This window comes from Mytilus trossulus, chromosome 5 (genome assembly GCF_036588685.1).
Source record: "Mytilus trossulus isolate FHL-02 chromosome 5, PNRI_Mtr1.1.1.hap1, whole genome shotgun sequence".
Lineage (NCBI taxonomy): Eukaryota > Metazoa > Mollusca > Bivalvia > Mytilida > Mytilidae > Mytilus > Mytilus trossulus.
The window spans coordinates 53,606,450-53,626,789 of record NC_086377.1 but is presented as its reverse complement, the minus strand read 5'-3'; the positions used below and the strand labels follow the sequence as shown (position 1 = coordinate 53,626,789).

Here is a 20,340-nt window from a genome sequence, read left to right as displayed (position 1 = left end):
TGAGCCGTAAAATTGGGGTCAAAACTCTAATAAGACATTACAAATAGAAAGATCATACCATATGGCACATGTATACTAAATTTCAAGTGGATTGGACTTCAACTTCATACAAAAACTACCTTCACCAAAATCTTTAACCTGAAGCGGGACAGACAGACTAACAAACGAATGAACCGAGGGACGAACAGACTTACAGACCAGAAAACATAATGCCCCTCTACTATTGTAGGTGGGGCATACAAATATTACTGTATTAATGGTGTCCTATCACAATGAATTCTAGTTCTGAGGTTTCCAAATTAGCTGTATAGAAAATTTATTGTGAATATTTCTCAGAAAGATCTTTTTGTTTTGAAATATGTATGCTACGAATTTAAGTGCAGTTACTACAAATGTAGTTTATAAAAAAGATTAATCAAGTAAGATATTTAGCTCATAGCAAAGAATAACCAATATATCTTTTCAAGACAAAACACAATATAAATTGATACATTATAAACCTGATGGTGTACATTATGACAAGTTCAAACATTCTGTGCATATTAATCTGATAACAGCATTCCTGTAACAAAAACTTCTTTCGTCATGACTATTGAAATTTACTGTTCAGTTGCAAAAGCAGAAACAAATATAGAGGCAGTTTTGGTAGGAATGTTGAACTCTTGAAACAATAATTTAATTCCGTTTGCATCTCTACTGTTAGCTATCTGTAAGTGGGATAAAGATATTCCATTCTTTGCAAGTCTCATACAAGTATCTCTGCTCACAGTTTTGTTTTGCACTAAACTGTCATACGTAGATTTGCATCTGCAATAGTAAATGCTATGTAGATCGATATGTTTACAGTTATTCTTCATTTTTTGGTGAAATAAATGTTGAAGGGACTGTACGTCTTCTGTGGCATTTTGTGCACTGTATTCCATACCAACATACTTTAAAATAAGAGTTGATTGTTTGTAATTGTCTACTTCATTTCGGGGGAAAATCCTTTTTGCTAATTTAAGTGTGTCAAGAAATCCTGAAGTAACATTACAAAATGAAGAAAATAAATTGAATTCCTTCAATTTGTTTGACAAAATTGCCATGTCAAAATTACATATGTTATGTCCAACAAGGATTGGATTTGGAATTGTTTTTAAAAATTCAATAAAATCTAATAATGATTCATATTGGGATTTAGTATCCACTTCTTTTCCGTGCACATACATTTTATTTTTAGCCAGACAGCAGGTTATTCCGGTTACTTTTGAGGCTTCAAATGAAATATCGCATCTAGGTAAAACATAAGATTGATATAATTTCGTATCATGTACAGCTGCTATCTGAGTAATATCACTTACTCTACTTAAACCTGTGGTTTCAAGATCAGAAAATGTGAAGGATTCTGTGCCGTCCAATTTCAATGGCGATGGTATAGTAATAGCCTCAGTATCTGATAAACCTATTGTTGCAACTTCAGATTGATATGAAACCGGTTCATGAATATTTAGTCGCCTTTCTTTCTTATTCCTTTTTTTCTTTAGTTCAGTCCTTTTTTTCTTGAACTCACGACTTTGCCTCTTAATCTTTCTATTCAGTTTTTCTGAATCAAGTTTCTTTGCAATACTTTTTGTATATTCTCCAGGTGAAAGAAGTGCAGCTTCATTCATCTGAAATATTATGATGTAAGAATTACAGATTAAAATTTTTATAACTGACACATTTGTATGTGAGGCAAATGTAATGATTAAATTAAAACTGATGCAAACAAAGCAAAACATATTATGTAGTAAATATTTTAAAGGTTAACCTCAAAAAGTCGCAGTTAGTAAGAATCATATGCTTATACAAAAGCAAAAAGTTTGCTGCATGGTATCCCTGGGGGCTACTGACTAACCTTTAAGTATAACTATGCCAAATGAAACCCTGTTCTAACTAGTAAGCATTGAAAAACATACCCTGTTCTAGACCCGCTCAAAAAATGTATACCCTGTTCTAGACCGGCTCAAAAAATGTATACCCTGTTCTAGACAGGCTTAAAAAATGTATACCCTGTTCTAGACCCGCTCAAAAAATGTATACCCTGTTATAGACAGGCTCAAAAAATGTATACCCTGTTCTAGACAGGCTCAACAAATGTATACCCTGTTCTAGATCCGCTCAAAAAATGTATACCCTGTTCTAGACACGTTTTTTTACTACAATCATACAATTCAACAAGGATTAAGAATAAAGCAAAAAAAAAAAACTTATCAACTCCTTGTGCTCCATAAAAAGTTAAATAAGTGGTCATGTTCTAGACAAATACTTTGTTTAAAAAAGATCCTGTTTTCACCAGGAGGGCATTAAAAAGATACCCTGTTCTAACCAGATGGACATGAAAAAGAAGACCCTGTTCTAACCAGCCGGGCATGAAAAAGGGACCCTATTTTGGGGCACACTCATACCACTAAAAATAAAGGAAGTAACCACTTCAATTGTAGTAATGCTGATGTAAAACTTTATGAAAATAATTTAATTTTGAATGTAACATGTCTCCTGATCAGTTGACGTTATTTTTTTATGAGCCCATAGACATAATTTAGTCATGTGACCATGACATCATCAATGTTTTTTCATGGTTTTCTACGGTTTAAAATGGAATTTAGAATTAAATTATAAGAAATGACTGTAATATTTTTTCTGTCTATTCAAAATAACATAAAAAATTTGGTGCACACTGTTAAATAACCTGCTATGCGCGTTATTCAGTGTGCATCAATTTTTTTATGTTATATTTCTTCATAGACAGAAAAAATATTACAGTCATTCCTTAAATAAATTGTAAATGATTATGTATAAAAAACAAATTGTAAAAACAAAATGTGGTATAATTGTCAATAAGACAATATATTGCTAAATTTTAAACAAAGTGGATTCAAGTCATTATAGGCATTTTTACAGTTGTCAACAATGAGGATACCAAAACTGTATAGGCGGCTACAAAAGGTAGCAATGGCTTTTCTTAGGTTTATCAAGAATTATGAAAACCTACAAAAAATCACATTTACCTGTTCTAAGTAATTGCAACCTTCATTCTTTTGAAGCACAGCTGATGACACTCTACTTGCCAGGGATTGTGAACCACCATAGTGTCTGAAATATAAAAACATGTGTCACTCACATGATATTTTTCATTTACAATTGATGCATCCAATAATACAGCCGTTATACTTTTGCTATAGTTTTAGAAATTAAAAGTATAAATAGCATTTTTCCCAATGTTTTATTTTTAGCCATGTCTGCCATTTTGGTTTGCAGGCAGGGTCAATGGATATATTTTAAAAATCTAAATACTCTTATGATTATTTGTGGCCAAGTTTTCGTCAAATTTCTCTCAGTTGTTTCAGGAGAAGACATTTGTAAAAGTTTTTTGTTTTTTTTACAAGAAATGGTTAACTTTGACCATGTGCATTTTTGTAACGGCGACTTATTTTTAAATCTCACTTTGCAGTGGCGGATCCAGAGGGGGGTTCCGGGGGTGCGCACCCCCCCTTTATTTTTGCCGATCAATGCATTTGTATCGGGACATATGTTTTGCACCCTCCCCCTTTGCCCTGGGTTAGCACCCCCCTTTCGAAAATTCCTGCATCCGCCCCTGAATTGCTAACAAATATTGCTGTTTACAATTTATCACTATCTATAATAATATTCAAAATAATAACAGAAAAAAATCCTTAAAATTTCTTATTCAGGAGCAACCCTAATGATAGTTCTGGCCATAATAAAAACATGTGTTATATCTATTTTTAACTTAACAATATTATAGAAACTTTACCCACTTGGATTTTGGAGCTTTCGTTGCTACAGAATGGTTGAAGCTCTCATTAGCCTGTGTGGATCCTAAATTTCTGAGTGAAGATGCTTTGCTCTTATATTTCTCTATAAGATTCTCTAAATCTCTCCTCAAATCTTCACTAATCATTGGATGGAGAGTTGTCTCATTGACACTCATACCACATCTTCTTATATCTTATATACAATAAATGTTTACATATTTAATAATGTTAGCATTTGTTTGTACAGTTGAACTATAATTCTAATGCAATTATTTTGTATCAATGGTTCTGATTGGATGACAGTTAGCGTACAATTCTCTATCTCCTTGTCTGTAACTAAGGAAGCCGACATTTTGAATTGCTGAATGTATTGACATGTAATTTCTACAATAATAAGCCAAAAACTCACATGTTGCACCTAAAAATCTTCTTTTTATCAAATATTATTACATTTTGAAGCGGCAAAGAAGCCAGAAAACGACCGGTGTTTATGTTTGACGCCGAAAGCATACCTATGACGTCACCTAGTGTAGAGACCAAAGAAGATAACATCTTTTCGCGGAATTTTCTTTAATGAAGATTTTACACTGAAATAATGATTGAAATTTAAATATGAACTTGTTTTGCATTAGAATAGAGATAACTGTATTGTATTTGAAGCTTTAAGGACGTCCATCGGTAGTTTTACTGTCGCAAATACCCGTTTACCTGTCCCCGCTACGCGTCGCCAGGTAAACTAAATTTGCGACAGTAAAACTACCGATGGACGTCCTTAAAGCTTCAAATACAATACAGTTATCTCTTAATTATTTTTTTTAAAGTTATTTTTATATGAACTATTTTTTTTTTTTTTAAATTTTCATTACAATTAAAAATTTGCAAAAATTAAATGACCTAACTGCTAGCAGAAAACCTCAAGTACAAGGGGGTGTTCCGGGGGTTGGACCCCCTTTTTTTGGCAGATCAAAGCATTTGAATGGGGGCATATACTTGGAAGCCCCCTTTACTCTGGGTTGGGAACCCTCTCATTTTTTAAATGGCTGGATCCACGCCTGAAAATATTAATTTTTTCAGGTAAAAAAGTGATGTGGTTATTGTGAATGAGACAGCAATGTTACAATATAAAAAAACCCATAAAAAATCATCATGAGTCATGCATACTTGAAAGATATAGAATCATCTTTAAATGTACACCAGTCTACTGCACCACACAATTCATGATCTCCAAAGACATGGGGAACAATTCTGGAAAGACCCTCATCAATTTGAAGTTCACTACTGCTGTTCTGTGTTATAGCATACATGAAACATCGGTTCAAATAGGGAATAACCTCTCCTGGCTTCAGCTCCTTGTGCCTACAAAATCATGTAATTTATCATTACATCAGTTGTAACTTAAAATCAGGGTGTTAAATGAATAATTAAATTTAAGTTAGTTTGACTAAAACTGCACAGGGATGAAAAATCTCTTTTTTATCTTATATTGATTGATTGAACCTAAATAGAACCCCTTTTTTCTGAGAGGAAGAATTTAGTTGATTATATAGGAAATCACTGTTGCATGACCAGTGGTCCCCTACCTATGAAAATTTCTGGATCCACCGCTGCCAATCCAGTGAACATTAACATTTATACATGAAGTGCTCAACAATAAATGTTATAATATGATTTGCTCAACATAGGTGAGGGTGTTAATGAGGGTCATATAATAGAAAATTATGGGTCAAAAAATAAAAGAATAGAGGGGAATGGACAAAATAATAAATATTAGGGAATAATGAGGTGCTGAAAAATAAAGATCAGATAATAGAGAAAATTGCATAAAAAAAAAGAATACAGAATTGAAGGATCCCCTTTTAGATCCTCATAGCTAAGACAAGAGCCGAAAAAACCAATATGACTGAAAACATAAGTTTCATTACCTTTTAGACAATTCAATCAGTGATTTTGTTATTCCCTTTGTAGTGTGATTTTGGTCGTCCTTTTTCTTCAAGTTTTCAAAGTCCAGTTTCAGTTTTAACATGGTAGTAGAATCATTGTCAGCATGAATTACATCAATCGGGCATTCATTGTCATTCATCTTATGTGCCATGTAAACAGCCATATCTGGTTCCATAGACTTGCTAGACCCGTACCAATTTCTACAGCAGTCATGACTTGGAACTGTGTCTTTCTTTCCCTCATGATGCTCACAAAATTAACAACTTTTACTTCTGATATCATAACAGGTCACTTTCCCTGTTTGCTTTCCTATCATTGAAGCATGTCCTGTAATTCAATTTGAAATTACATAGTTTGGTAGAAATTTTATTTGTTAGAAATAGACTAAATATTTATTTAAAATATGAATAGAAAATCATGTAGGATTGGATCAGTCAGCCAGAAAGAATAAAACTCAATAAATCTAAAATAGAGACTGTATACATGTATATATACTTAGTACTTCTATGAAGTATAGAAATTCTCTATAACAGTAGAAATATTTGTCAACATGAATCAATAGTCTAAATTTGTATATAACATCTGATTCTGTATTAAATATTTTGAACTTGAATCTAAATGCATCTAAGCTAGCAGGTCTACAAATGTTCATTCATTACATTATTTTTAGGTTGACCAGCTGGTAGTACTACTAGTATACTGATATATAAGTGAGAATCTCATACATAAAACATATATATATATATATTGTATGTCATATAATGTGAAATATTGAATGAACATATAGTTTGTTGTATACTCATCAGGGGCGGATACAGCCATTTAAAAAAAAGGGGGGGATTGGTTCCAACCCTTGGATACCCCAATGTCCATTAATAATTGAAATTTATATATATACTATAGTATTTGTATCGGATTGTGATAACAGGTTTTGATCTTTTTAGACAATTTTACCAACAAATATAAATAATGCAAAGTTAAATAAAGTGAAAACGTTTTTCTTATTTAGCCATCATTGCCATGGCGTAGTCAGTTTATCTTTGATCTATGGCTTTTAATGTCCTTCTCCGGTATATTTCATCCCTCTTTGACAAAGTCAAGTTTACCTGTTAAGCTATTGTAATTAAATCCGGATCCCCGTTTCTGCCAACCTGCATCAAAACTGACCTCAAGCTCCAACTCCTAAAATTCATGATTTTTTTTAAAATTAGTCATTGCAATAAGGTAGTTAACAAATTGTTTAAATTTCTTAAATTTATATTGTTCATTTTAGCTTCATAGAAAAGAATTATAAAAAAAAAAAAAAAACAGTCAAAAATTTACAAATTTTATTAATCCCTTTGAAATAAATTATATTTAACATATATATTTATTATATATAGAAGTCTAAAAAAAAAGACCAACCAGTAAATTTTCTGAATTGTACCAGATCCTCTAGAATAGACGATATTATGCAGATAAGGAAAAAAAATTTAAGTTTATATTTTTTGTGTACAAGATGTAAGTTTGTCAGGTCCCTCCCCCTGAAGAAACAACGCATTGAATGTCTAGAAAAATATTCTTCAGTATTGTATATATATATATAATTGAATAAATAAATCTTGAATAGTATTACATTTGTAATTTCAGTGTCTTTAATAGCAGACTTTGCAGTGTAGGCTTTGCTCATTGTTTAAGGCCGTAGGGTGACCTATGGTTGATAATTCCTGTGTAATTTGGTATTCTGTGGAGAGATGTCTCATTGGCTACAACTTTTTCTTATTTTGATATTATGTATAAGTCAACTTTGAAAGAGATCCAGCAGTAGATTAAAATGTAAAGTCAAATTTATTATAATATGATATGTAGTATTACCTTATCTGCAGAAATTTCCTTTTCCAGTTGTTGGGCATTCTTACATGATTCTTCAGCAGCAGACACAACGATTTTTTCAATTTTCTTCTCATGTTTTTGGAAGCAAGATTTACTCATCACTGGCAAGTTACACTCTGTCAGAAAGTTTCTTATTTGTGCATATCCTAGGCCAGCATGTATCATTCCTACATGAAAGAAAACATTTTGTGAAACAAAAATTACATTTAAATTGGTTTTAGCTTATTGACATGAGTAATTTCATAACATAAATAGAAGGAAATTGATTCATTTTGAATTAATGGTACAAAATGTACCTGATTACATATAACTCTTTGTTTTGTACAAAATGTAAAATTGAGAAATGAAGTTGTGAATGTACCTGGAGGCGTCCTTCAGATGGCCCCTAAGCAAATATGTACATGTATACTAGTTCAGTAACAATGGACTTCATACATAAGTTTGAATTCATATATTTTACAATTATAGTAATTTCTTGACATTTTAGATTATAGATGACTATGTGTTATGGGTTTTGTTCATTGTTGAAGGCTGTTCAGTGACCCACAGTGGCTAACTTTTACATCCTTTGGTCTTTGATTGAAAGTTATCTTTAAGCCATCATACCACATTTTCTATTTTTTATAATTATTCTCATAAGACTAGCAATAAGTACAATAGCATTTAGTGGCAGATCCAGAACTTTATGCAAGAGAGGAGGGGGGGGGGGGGGGGGCTGAATTACATAAGGGGACCACTCCAGTCACACTTCAGTACTAGTGCTTCTCTATATTATCAACCAATTTTTTTCCCATGTAAGGCCTCCCCCCCCTTCTGAATCCTCATTTGGCATTTCATTGATAATACCAATTAATTTGATACAAATTAAATGAGAACATATATATCAAAGGCAAGAATAAATACAAATATTTGTATAATATAAATGTGTTTCCAAATTTTACATGATTAAGTTTTTGGTGTCAAAACTATCAGAAAATGACATAGTTTTATTTCAGAAGCTGCTCATTGTTGAAGGCTGTACGGTTACCTATAGTTTTTAATGTTTGTCGTCATTTTGGTCTTTTGTGGATAGTTGTCTCATGGGCAATAATACCACATATTCTATTTTATATGTATACAATGTTTATGAATTTGATATGATATATATATATATATATATATGTTTGTATGTTTTGTATTGCTTGGTGTCAATCCGGTAATTTTGAATTTCAAACAAATAAAAATTACTTACTAATTACTTAGGGATGAAAAAAAAATGTAAATTAAGTTTTTTATCCTACATTTAACTTTTGATGTGGTCCCTTACATGTACTAACTGTTTGCAACATTAAACCTTGATTTGATATTTTGTCATACATAATATATATTTATTTATGTGATGTAATATCATGGTAATGCGGGGGAAGACATCATTATACTTGTATTGATTTTCCTGATTTAATAAAAACTTAGAAACTTGAACAAAATAAAAGGAACAGTTTTAAAGAGTATTAAAAGAAAACTGGCAGTAACAATTTCAAAAAATATTGAAACTGGCCTGAGACTACTATAAATAGTAGTATGAGAACTGGCACATAAATTTTGGTAAGCTTTGAAACTTTGAAAATAAAATTCCTTGTAGTACCTAACTTTTTCAACTTAAAAAATAAAATTCCTTGTAGTTTCATCTTTTTTCATTTTACATATAACTAGTGTTATGTTATGCTATTACACAATTTAAACAGTAGATTAGGGATTAAATTTTAGAATGGCTAGACATAAATAAGAATGACAAATGGAAGTTTTTAACAACTTACACGGTCATTAAATTTCCCGACTTGACAAAGGAAATTAATAACTTTTTCATTTATGTAAACAATATACTGCACATTAATAACATTCATTGCAATTATTAATTTAAATATAAACTTTGAACAATCATTTTATCTTTTTGATACTTGAAAATATCTTTTCTTACAGATAATTTATTGTAAAATACTTTTTTGAAACGAAACATAATTTGGAGGACAATTTCAAATGGGAAAAAAACAGGGGAAGTAACTATACACACAATTATGTATTTAAAATTTATAGAAGTCAATCTCATCTTCTCTAAAATATTATCTACAGATACAATCTAACATAAATAGATATGTATGCAACATTTTTCTACTTTTGTGGGGTGAAATAGGAAATGTACACGATAATGTACAAGAGTTGTATTAAATGTAATAAACAGATAGCGATAAAACGGGAAAAAAGGTGTGCTTATCGTAGTACGCTGTTTACATGCATTGGGGATATGTCCTTTATTTGTACAGAAATAGAAATAAGTTTTGATTAAAAAAGTATTGATATATTTAATTATCTACCTATAACTATCTTGGCAGTGATATTGAATGATCCAGTTGGTCCGACTTTTCCAGTTGGCACATCTGTCACTGTTCGGCATTCTTGGTTGGTGCACATAATGTGGAGATAACTGCCAAATCCTGTTGTTCTTTCGTGGATGGTATCATGCAGGTGCAAAGGAACATTGCACCTACAACAGTACAACTTTTCCGCCAGGACACCCAATTCTACGATGCGTCTGCCAACTTGCCAATCATTGTCTATCACCATTCCTTCGATTTCATCCTCCACTTCCTCTTCAGCCCCGATATCGATGTAATTATATTTTACATAAGTGTGGTCATTAGTGTTTTGTAAGTTTATAGACCTGTTTAAATTTTAAAAAAAATTCGAGCGTTTAGATTTTATTTTCGATTGGAACAAACCTCTCATTGTTGTTAATCAGCGTCTGTCACAGTATCCAAGGTAAAAGATCTGTTTACACAGATGCTTGAAATTAAGGGCCGTAATAAAACGCATCAATGACACCAAGTGTATATGTACGAGTTATTCCCCTTACCCCAGGTCTACCACCTCAAGTCAGTGAAGTAGATATGTACTCTTTCAGCGAAACATCCTGTAGACAATAGTAGTAGTTAGTTTGCTGAGAATGGTTTATAGACACGACTATTTACATAAGGTTTTACATTCAGTCATTAATTTGGGGGGGGGGGAGTCATAAATAGTTTACCTATACCTTTTGACGTGCATTAAATGTCACAGATACAATTAAGAATGGAAATGGGGAATGTGTCAAAGAGACAACAACCCGACCAAATAAAAAACAACAGCAGAAGGTCACCAACAGGTCTGTCATAAACATTTTACATACAAAAAATGTCAAAGGTTGTCTGTCCTATCCCTTTTGACATGCATAAATGTCACAGAAAGTCTTTCCTATACATTTTGACATACCACAAAATGTCAAAGGTTGTCTGTTCTATACCTTTTATAATGCATAAAATGTCAAAGGTTGTCTGTTCTATAACTTTTGATATGCAAAAATATGTCAAAGGTTGTCTGTTCTACACCTTTTGATATGCACAAAATGTCAAAGATTGTCTGTTCTATAACTTTTGATATGCAAAAATATGTCAAAGGTTGTCTGTTCTATACCTTTTGATATGCATAAAATGTCAAAGGTTGTCTGTTCTATACCTTTTGATATGCACAAAATGTCAAAGGTTGTCTGTCGATTACATTGCAAGGTTCACAAAATGTCAAAGATGGTCTTTTATATACATTTCAACATACCAAAATGTCAAAGGTGGTATTTTGTCAATAAAAAGGCGACAAAATATTATCTGTAGAAGAAGGTAATATTTTGATTGTATTTCATTATACTCAAAAGTTATCAAAAGATGATTTTTCATGCAGTGATAATCCTATATCTATCGGTCATCAAATTGTCAAATATGATAGAACAAGGATAAAGGCTGTGGATTTTCTATAAAATTTCCATATGTTTAGCATTGAAGTAACACGAACGGTGCATAATCCTTAATACTTTCCTAGATGCATCAGTTTGTCTGTTCTCTGAATAGATATGTGTCACTAGTTTGGTCGGAGTATTTTAAAAACATGTTTTTCTAAATTTATATTTGGCTTATAACCTTTTCCTAACATCATTTTAAGTTTTGTGACTTCAACTCCGAAATGTACGGACCGATATGCAGTATGACCAGTGTTTTCATCCAAAACTTTCTTCCTAAAACTAAATGTTTGTGGACCAACATAATTGTCTATAGTGTGTATTAAAATGCTGTTTACATTATATGAGGTGAACTTGCAAGTGGAAAATTGATAACACATGTACGTATCTGAAATTAAAATAAAACAACATTTGCAATGGTAGTTGAAACGATATAATATAAATGGCTGTACGTCCATTGCCTTTTTGGTATTTCTTAAAAGCTGTAATTATTATATAAAATTAATAGGAATCTCAGAAATAAAAAAAAATCTTTTGGCTTGTAGTTGGAAGATACATATGACGAACCATGTATTTGAAGCACGTCTTATTTTTGTCTACCTTTATGATAATGTTGTCTTATAAATACGTCTTACCCCAACACGATTAACTATTTGATACACAAAAGGTAATACAAATACGGATATTTCTTAGAAATGACGGTTATACTATGAAAGTTACGGTCATTCATTATAAATTACGGTCATCCTTTCGAAATTACGGTCATCATTTTTCCAATCACGGTCATCCTTATTATATGTTACGGTCATCTTGAAAATATTTTAAAGATGATTTACGATCATCTTAGCAAATTTTTCAAATCCATTTTCCCGTTCTATACACGTTCCTCGGTAGAGATTTGTGACTTCCGTGTGAATCTTTTATTAATTTACATCGTACCAATGTATGCTTTGTAAAGAAAATGATGTAGAGACACCTTAACAGACAATACAAAAACTGACCTAATTTTTCATCCGACATCTTGAGATGACCGTGAATGCAGTTATTATCATGGATGTAAAATCTAAGTTGCGCCAATAATCTTTATTTTCATCTTTTTAACCTATAAGTGTATACCTGGCCTTGAGTCGTAAAAATTTCGAGTCAGTTTTTCGTACTCACACTCCAAAATCAACCAATCATGATGCTGGACTTCATGTTTCGAGCTTGATTTCGGTGCTTCGAGCACGGAGTAAAGTTTTATGACTTGACTTCTGTCTCATAAAACTTTGCTCAGTGCTTGGAGCACAAAAAATCATGCCCGAAACATGAAATTCAGTTTTTTGATTGGTTAATTCTGGAGTCTTGAGTACAAAAATGGTGCTCTAGACAGGAGAACCGTGGTACATAAGCATAACACAATTTGGCACTCCGAGGCGGATGGGGAACAAGATGGCGAACTGTGGTTTACATTTGACCAATAGCACCACCTAAGTCAACAATAGAGGCTGTTTTGATGCATTGTAGAGTATGAATGGATTGCTCATTGTTGAAGACAGTAATCATTGAAGATAAAGAACAATAAAAAGACCTGCACATTAATAATCTGTACGTTTTCTATGTATTTTGTGCTATGTAGTCCATGAACATTTTCTCCATATCCCTTTATTTTCTACCGTATACATGATGGTTTTTTTTACATGTATGTACTGGATATATTCATCAAGTGGAATAATGATAAGTGACGTTAAAATGTAAAAGAAAACGACATTCCTGAATTAATGAATGAAATATATTTCAGGGGAACACTGTACAATAAAATGTCGAAATCTTAAATCTGCAAAAATTAGGGTCTAGTTGCTAATGCATACAGTTACATAATTTCTTTACAAGAATAACATAGCAAGCTTGTCTACAAGTTTGAAACTCTGACTTGGCATGCACACTATAAAGAACTGTCACTCATCACTCATTTATAGGAATATATGTACTTAGTTTCTTGTCGATGTGACAATGACGTCCTCTGACCACTTTCACCCCAAAAAAAAACCAACATTAACCTGATTCGGGACTGACGGATGGACAAACTTGTGGTTATACAGACACAAACACACGTAGGGACAGACAAACGGAAACACGGAAATAAAAAAAAACATTACTGTCGTGGGCGGGCATTAAAACAGCAGGTGTTTATACAAAATTGTTGCATTATCATGTCATCAAGAAAGAGACTTTATTATGTCAAGAGACTTACATTAGTAAAAGGGTTAGTTTCTAGTTTTATCTTTGCATTATACGTTTTTTTCAGATAATTGGGTTTTTTTTTTGAAAAAAAATAATTCCAACTTGAATTAATCATTGCACAAGTAGAGCACCATTATATATAAGAACACTATAATTAAGACATATGCAAATATGTATGTTTTATTGTCTTTTGAAATTATCAATTAATTTCGTAATTATCGATTTGTTCTTTGTTACTCTGGGCGATCCATCTCGTCTCTTTTCTAATAGTAGTTCCCGAATTCCGTCTTCTCCTTCCTTTTCAGATGCATAATATAAGTGGTTTAATTTTAAGCCTGATTTGGCCATAACATCAGCTGTTCTCTGTGATATGATTGTTTGAGTAATTAAGGTTGTAAAAGTCTCTTGATCTACTTTACTAACATTGTCAAACTTAATTTTTAAATTCATACTCTCAATGGTAAATGAAAATTTCTTGCAGTCAATAGAAATATTGCCTAACAAAACTCTAAGAGCCTCAACATCCTCAATTGCATTATGCGCAATGTAATCACTTTTGCAAACTTCTTTAAAATTGTATTTTGTTTATGATTAGGAAAATCTGGGTAGGTCGTTTTAAACAATGGCAAAGTATCCACAAAACCACTAACATTTTATCTAAATTCTTCGAAGCAGGTAAAGTTTGACAGACTGTACAGTAATCGGCGAGCATCAAATGTTTTACAATTATAAGCTGCTAAGACACATGGTTTATGCTGTTCTAACCAAGAGGTAAAGTTTTGAAATGCAGCTTCTTGTGACAGTATTTGAACAGGGCCTCCATTATAAAAAAGCACGCCTCCTTTGCTATTAAACCAGTAACAGCTGAAACCTGTGTTGAAATTGATTTACTTGGCTGAATGTAAGTACTGTACTGCGACGTTTTATGTAAATGTGATGCTGCAATTTGTAAAATATCACAATCTAAGCCTAATGAAATCTGCAAGTCGAAAACAATGATATTTTCACAACTAGCACCTTCTGATAAATCTGGTCTATAGTTAATCACAGGTATACTTGCATCACAAGTGACAGAGGCAAATGACATATTAGATGAATAAGTTACTCCTTCTTTTTTCTCCAACGATTCCGTATTAGATCTTTTCTCTTTTTTCACCAAAAGTTTCCTCTTTTTTATTTCAGGGTCTCCTTCAAATTTCAACTGGCGTTTTCTTTCTTTTGATAATTTTTGACAGTTAACTTCTAAAATTTTCTTGGTGATAAATGCGCCCTTACAAAAACATCTTCCATATAGTTATACCCTAGATTTTTTTGTGCAGCTGCAGCAGCAATCCTATTTTCAAGGGATTCACTTGTACTGTAACATGTGCGCTTGTGGGCTTTACTTGCATATATATTATTGGTAGATTCTAAATCTCTTGTGGAGCCTCTAGGGGCAAGTTTCTCGGAATGGCTAGCAACAGATTTAAATATAACAGATAAGTTTCATTTTCGAAAGGTTTGCCATATGGAAGTGATTTATATGTATAATCTACATTTCCTGCTTTGCACCAGTTACCACACTTGACGTGATTTCCAAATGCATGTTCAACTATTGCTTGCAGTGTATCCTTTAACCCTGAAGCATTATCTTTATTTTGAGTGACAGCATACGAAAAAATACTGTATGACACGTGTACTCAATATCTTGTGCTTATTTTGTAAGTTGTCTAATGCTTAGTCCGTTTATGTGTGTGTTACATTTTAATGTTGTGTCGTTGTTCACTTATATTTAATGCGATTCTCTCAGTTTTCATTTGTTACCCCAATTGTGTTTTTTGTCCATAGTAAAACGAGTTTTGAACTGCGGTTTACTACTGTTCCCTTTCTTTATCTAACACACTATATAACTTATTCATTCCACCGACTATCTTAACATGTGAAACTTTACTCATGACCTATCAAATTGAACTAGTCGTCAATACTCTTAACAAAAAATACTACGTTCATTGATCCTACAAAAGCATTACCCCAGGTCTACCACCTCAAGTCAGTGAAGTAGATATGTACTCTTTCAGCGAAACATCCTGTAGACAATAGTAGTAGTTAGTTTGCTGAGAATGGTTTATAGACACGACTATTTACATAAGGTTTTACATTCAGTCATTAATTTGGGGGGGGGGGGGGGAGTCATATATAGTTTACCTATACCTTTTGACGTGCATTAAATGTCACAGATACAATTTAGAATGGAAATGGGGAATGTGTCAAAGAGACAACAACCCGACCAAATAAAAAACAACAGCAGAAGGTCACCAACAGGTCTGTCATAAACATTTTACATACAAAATATGTCAAAGGTTGTCTGTCCTATCCCTTTTGACATGCATAAATGTCACAGAAAGTCTTTCCTATACATTTTGACATACCACAAAATGTCAAAGGTTGTCTGTTCTATACCTTTTATAATGCATAAAATGTCAAAGGTTGTCTGTTCTATAACTTTTGATATGCAAAAAAATGTCAAAGGTTGTCTGTGTTCTATACCTTTTGATATGCACAAAATGTCAAAGGTTGTCTGTTCTATACCTTTTGATATGCATAAAATGTCAAAGGTTGTCTGTGTTCTATACCTTTTGATATGCACAAAATGTCAAATGTTGTCTGTTCTATAACTATTGATATGCAAAAAAATGTCAAAGGTTGTCTGTGTTCTATACCTTTTGATATGCACAAAATGTCAAAGGTTGTCTGTTCTATACCTTTTGATATGCATAAAATGTCAAAGGTTGTCTGTGTTCTATACCTTTTGATATGCACAAAATGTCAAAGGTTGTCTGTCGATTACATTTCAAGGTTCACAAAATGTCAAAGATGGTCTTTTATATACATTTCAACATACCAAAATGTCAAAGGTGGTATTTTGTCAATAAAAAGGCGACAAAATATTATCTGTAGAAGAAGGTAATCTTTTGATTGTATTTCATTATACCCAAAAGTTATCAAAAGATGATTTTTCATGCAGTGATAATCCTATATCTATCGGTCATCAAATTGTCAAATATGATAGAACAAGGATAAAGGCTGTGGATTTTCTATAAAATTTCCATATGTTTAGCATTGAAGTAACACGAACGGTGCATAATCCTTAATACTTTCCTAGATGCATCAGTTTGTCTGTTCTCTGAATAGATATGTGTCACTAGTTTGGTCGGAGTATTTTAAAAACATGTTTTTCTAAATTTATATTTGGCTTATAACCTTTTCCTAACATCATTTTAAGTTTTGTGACTTCAACTCCGAAATGTACGGACCGATATGCAGTATGACCAGTGTTTTCATCCAAAACTTTCTTCCTAAAACTAAATGTTTGTGGACCAACATAATTGTCTATAGTGTGTATTAAAATGCTGTTTACATTATATGAGGTGAACTTGCAAGTGGAAAATTGATAACACATGTACGTATCTGAAATTAAAATAAAACAACATTTGCAATGGTAGTTGAAACGATATAATATAAATGGCTGTACGTCCATTGCCTTTTTGGTATTTCTTAAAAGCTGTATTTATTATATAAAATTAATAGGAATCTCAGAAATAAAAAAAATCTTTTGGCTTGTAGTTGGAAGATACATATGACGAACCATGTATTTGAAGCACGTCTTATTTTTGTCTACCTTTATGATAATGTTGTCTTATAAATACGTCTTACCCCAACACGATTAACTATTTGATACACAAAAGGTAATACAAATACGGATATTTCTTAGAAATGACGGTTATACTATGAAAGTTACGGTCATTCTTTATAAATTACGGTCATCCTTTCGAAATTACGGTCATCATTTTACCAATCACGGTCATCCTTATTATATGTTACGGTCATCTTGAAAATATTTGAAAGATGATTTACGATCATCTTAGCAAATTTTTCAAATCCATTTTCCCGTTCTATACACGTTCCTCGGTAGAGATTTGTGACTTCCGTGTTAATCTTTTATTAATTTACATCGTACCAATGTATGCTTTGTAAAGAAAATGATGTAGAGACACCTTAACAGACAATACAAAAACTGACCTAATTTTTCATCCGACATCTTGAGATGACCATGAATGCAGTTATTATCATGGATGTAAAATCTAAGTTGCGCCAATAATCTTTATTTTCATCTTTTTAACCTATAAGTGTATACCTGGCCTTGAGTCGTAAAACTTTCGAGTCAGTTTTTCGTACTCACACTCCAAAATCAACCAATCATGATGCTGGACTTCATGTTTCGAGCTTGATTTCGGTGCTTCGAGCACGGAGTAAAGTTTTATGACTTGACTTCTGTCTCATAAAACTTTGCTCAGTGCTTGGAGCACAAAAAATCATGCCCGAAACATGAAATTCAGTTTTTTGATTGGTTAATTCTGGAGTCTTGAGTACAAAAATGGTGCTCTAGACAGGAGAACCGTGGTACATACGCATAACACAATTTGGCACTCCGAGGCGGATGGGGAACAAGATGGCGAACTGTGGTTTACATTTGACCAATAGCACCACCTAAGTCAACAATAGAGGCTGTTTTGATGCATTGTAGAGTATGAATGGATTGCTCATTGTTGAAGACAGTAATCATTGAAGATAAAGAACAATAAAAAGACCTGCACATTAATAATCTGTACGTTTTCTATGTATTTTGTGCTATGTAGTCCATGAACATTTTCTCCATATCCCTTTATTTTCTACCGTATACATGATGGTTTTTTTTACATGTATGTACTGGATATATTCATCAAGTGGAATAATGATAAGTGACGTTAAAATGTAAAAGAAAACGACATTCCTGAATTAATGAATGAAATATATTTCAGGGGAACACTGTACAATAAAATGTCGAAATCTTAAATCTGCAAAAATTAGGGTCTAGTTGCTAATGCATACAGTTACATAATTTCTTTACAAGAATAACATAGCAAGCTTGTCCACAAGTTTGAAACTCTGACTTGGCATGCACACTATAAAGGACTGTCACTCATCACTCATTTATAGGAATATATGTACTTAGTTTCTTGTCGATGTGACAATGACGTCCTCTGACCACTTTCACCCCCAAAAAAAACATTAACCTGATTCGGGACTGACGGATGGACAAACTTGTGGTTATACAGACACAAACACACGTAGGGACAGACAAACGGAAACACGGAAATAAAAAAAAAACATTACTGTCGTGGGCGGGCATTAAAACAGCAGGTGTTTATACAAAATTGTTGCATTATCATGTCATCAAGAAAGAGACTTTATTATGTCAAGAGACTTACATTAGTAAAAGGGTTAGTTTCTAGTTTTATCTTTGCATTATACGTTTTTTCAGATAATTGGGTTTTTTTTTTGAAAAAAAATAATTCCAACTTGAATTAATCATTGCACAAGTAGAGCACCATTATATATAAGAACACTATAATTAAGACATATGCAAATATGTATGTTTTATTGTCTTTTGAAATTATCAATTAATTTCGTAATTATCGATTTGTTCTTTGTTACTCTGGGCGATCCATCTCGTCTCTTTTCTAATAGTAGTTCCCGAATTCCGTCTTCTCCTTCCTTTTCAGATGCATAATATAAGTGGTTTAATTTTAAGCCTGATTTGGCCATAACATCAGCTGTTCTCTGTGATATGATTTTTTGAGTAATTAAGGTTGTAAAAGTCTCTTGATCTACTTTATTAACATTGTCAAACTTAATTTTTAAATTCATACTCTCAATGGTAAATGAAAATTTCTTGCAGTCAATAGAAATATTGCCTAACAAAACTCTAAGAGCCTCAACATCCTCAATTGCATTATGCGCAATGTAATCACTTTTGCAAACTTTTAAAATTGTATTTTGTTTATGATTAGGAAAATCTGGGTAGGTCGTTTTAAACAATGGCAAAGTATCCACAAAACCACTAACATTTTGTCTAAATTCTTCGAAGCAGGTAAAGTTTGACAGACTGTACAGTAATCGGCGAGCATCAAATGTTTTACAATTATAAGCTGCTAAGACACATGGTTTATGCTGTTCTAACCAAGAGGTAAAGTTTTGAAATGCAGCTTCTTGTGACAGTATTTGAACAGGATCTCCATTATAAAAAAAGCACGCCTCCTTTGCTATTAAACCAGTAACAGCTGAAATCTGTGTTGAAATTGATTTACTTGGCTGAATGTAAGTACTGTACTGCGACGTTTTATGTAAATGTGATGCTGCAATTTGTAAAATATCACAATCTAAGCCTAATGAAATCTGCAAGTCGAAAACAATGATATTTTCACAACTAGCACCTTCTGATAAATCTGGTCTATAGTTAATCACAGGTATACTTGCATCACAAGTGACAGAGGCAAATGACATATTAGATGAATAAGTTACTCCTTCTTTTTTCTCCAACGATTCCGTATTAGATCTTTTCTCTTTTTTCACCAAAAGTTTCCTCTTTTTTATTTCAGGGTCTCCTTCAAATTTCAACTGGCGTTTTCTTTCTTTTGATAATTTTTGACAGTTAACTTCTAAAATTTTCTTGGTGATAAATGCGCCTTTACAAAAACATCTTCCATATAGTTATACCCTAGATTTTTTTGTGCAGCTGCAGCAGCAATCCTATTTTCAAGGGATTCACTTGTACTGTACCATGTGCGCTTGTGGGCTTTACTTGCATATATATTTTTGGTAGATTCTAAATCTCTTGTGGAGCCT

The 20,340-nt window shown here is 32.5% G+C and overlaps 2 protein-coding genes and 1 long non-coding RNA gene across 3 annotated transcripts; all 3 read right to left on the bottom strand.

The window, feature by feature from the left end:
* Positions 1-599: 599 nt before the first annotated feature.
* LOC134718075 (uncharacterized) lies at positions 600-5,991 on the bottom strand (the record flags this gene model as incomplete). Its single annotated transcript, XM_063580567.1, has 5 exons — positions 600-1,649; positions 3,030-3,114; positions 3,801-3,935; positions 4,959-5,153; positions 5,720-5,991. Coding segments are annotated over 5 exons (1,737 nt in total), but the record flags the coding sequence as incomplete, so codon positions are not given.
* A 12-nt stretch (positions 5,992-6,003) lies between these two features.
* Positions 6,004-7,658, bottom strand: LOC134719722 (uncharacterized). The gene is made up of 3 exons (XR_010107680.1): positions 7,593-7,658; positions 6,845-6,920; positions 6,004-6,065 (listed from the first exon to the last, which is right to left on the bottom strand). It is a non-coding gene; the product is annotated as an uncharacterized LOC134719722 (long non-coding RNA).
* An 11,434-nt stretch (positions 7,659-19,092) lies between these two features.
* LOC134718074 (uncharacterized) lies at positions 19,093-19,998 on the bottom strand. The gene has a single exon (XM_063580566.1). It carries the CDS (start codon positions 19,996-19,998, stop codon positions 19,093-19,095), a length of 906 nt encoding a protein of 301 aa, XP_063436636.1.
* Positions 19,999-20,340: the final 342 nt, after the last annotated feature.

Bases quoted from the DNA above. Each gene is read 5' to 3' on its own strand.
- LOC134718074 (XM_063580566.1), bottom strand. From the start codon at position 19,998: ATGTCATTTGCCTCTGTCACTTGTGATGCAAGTATACCTGTGATTAAC.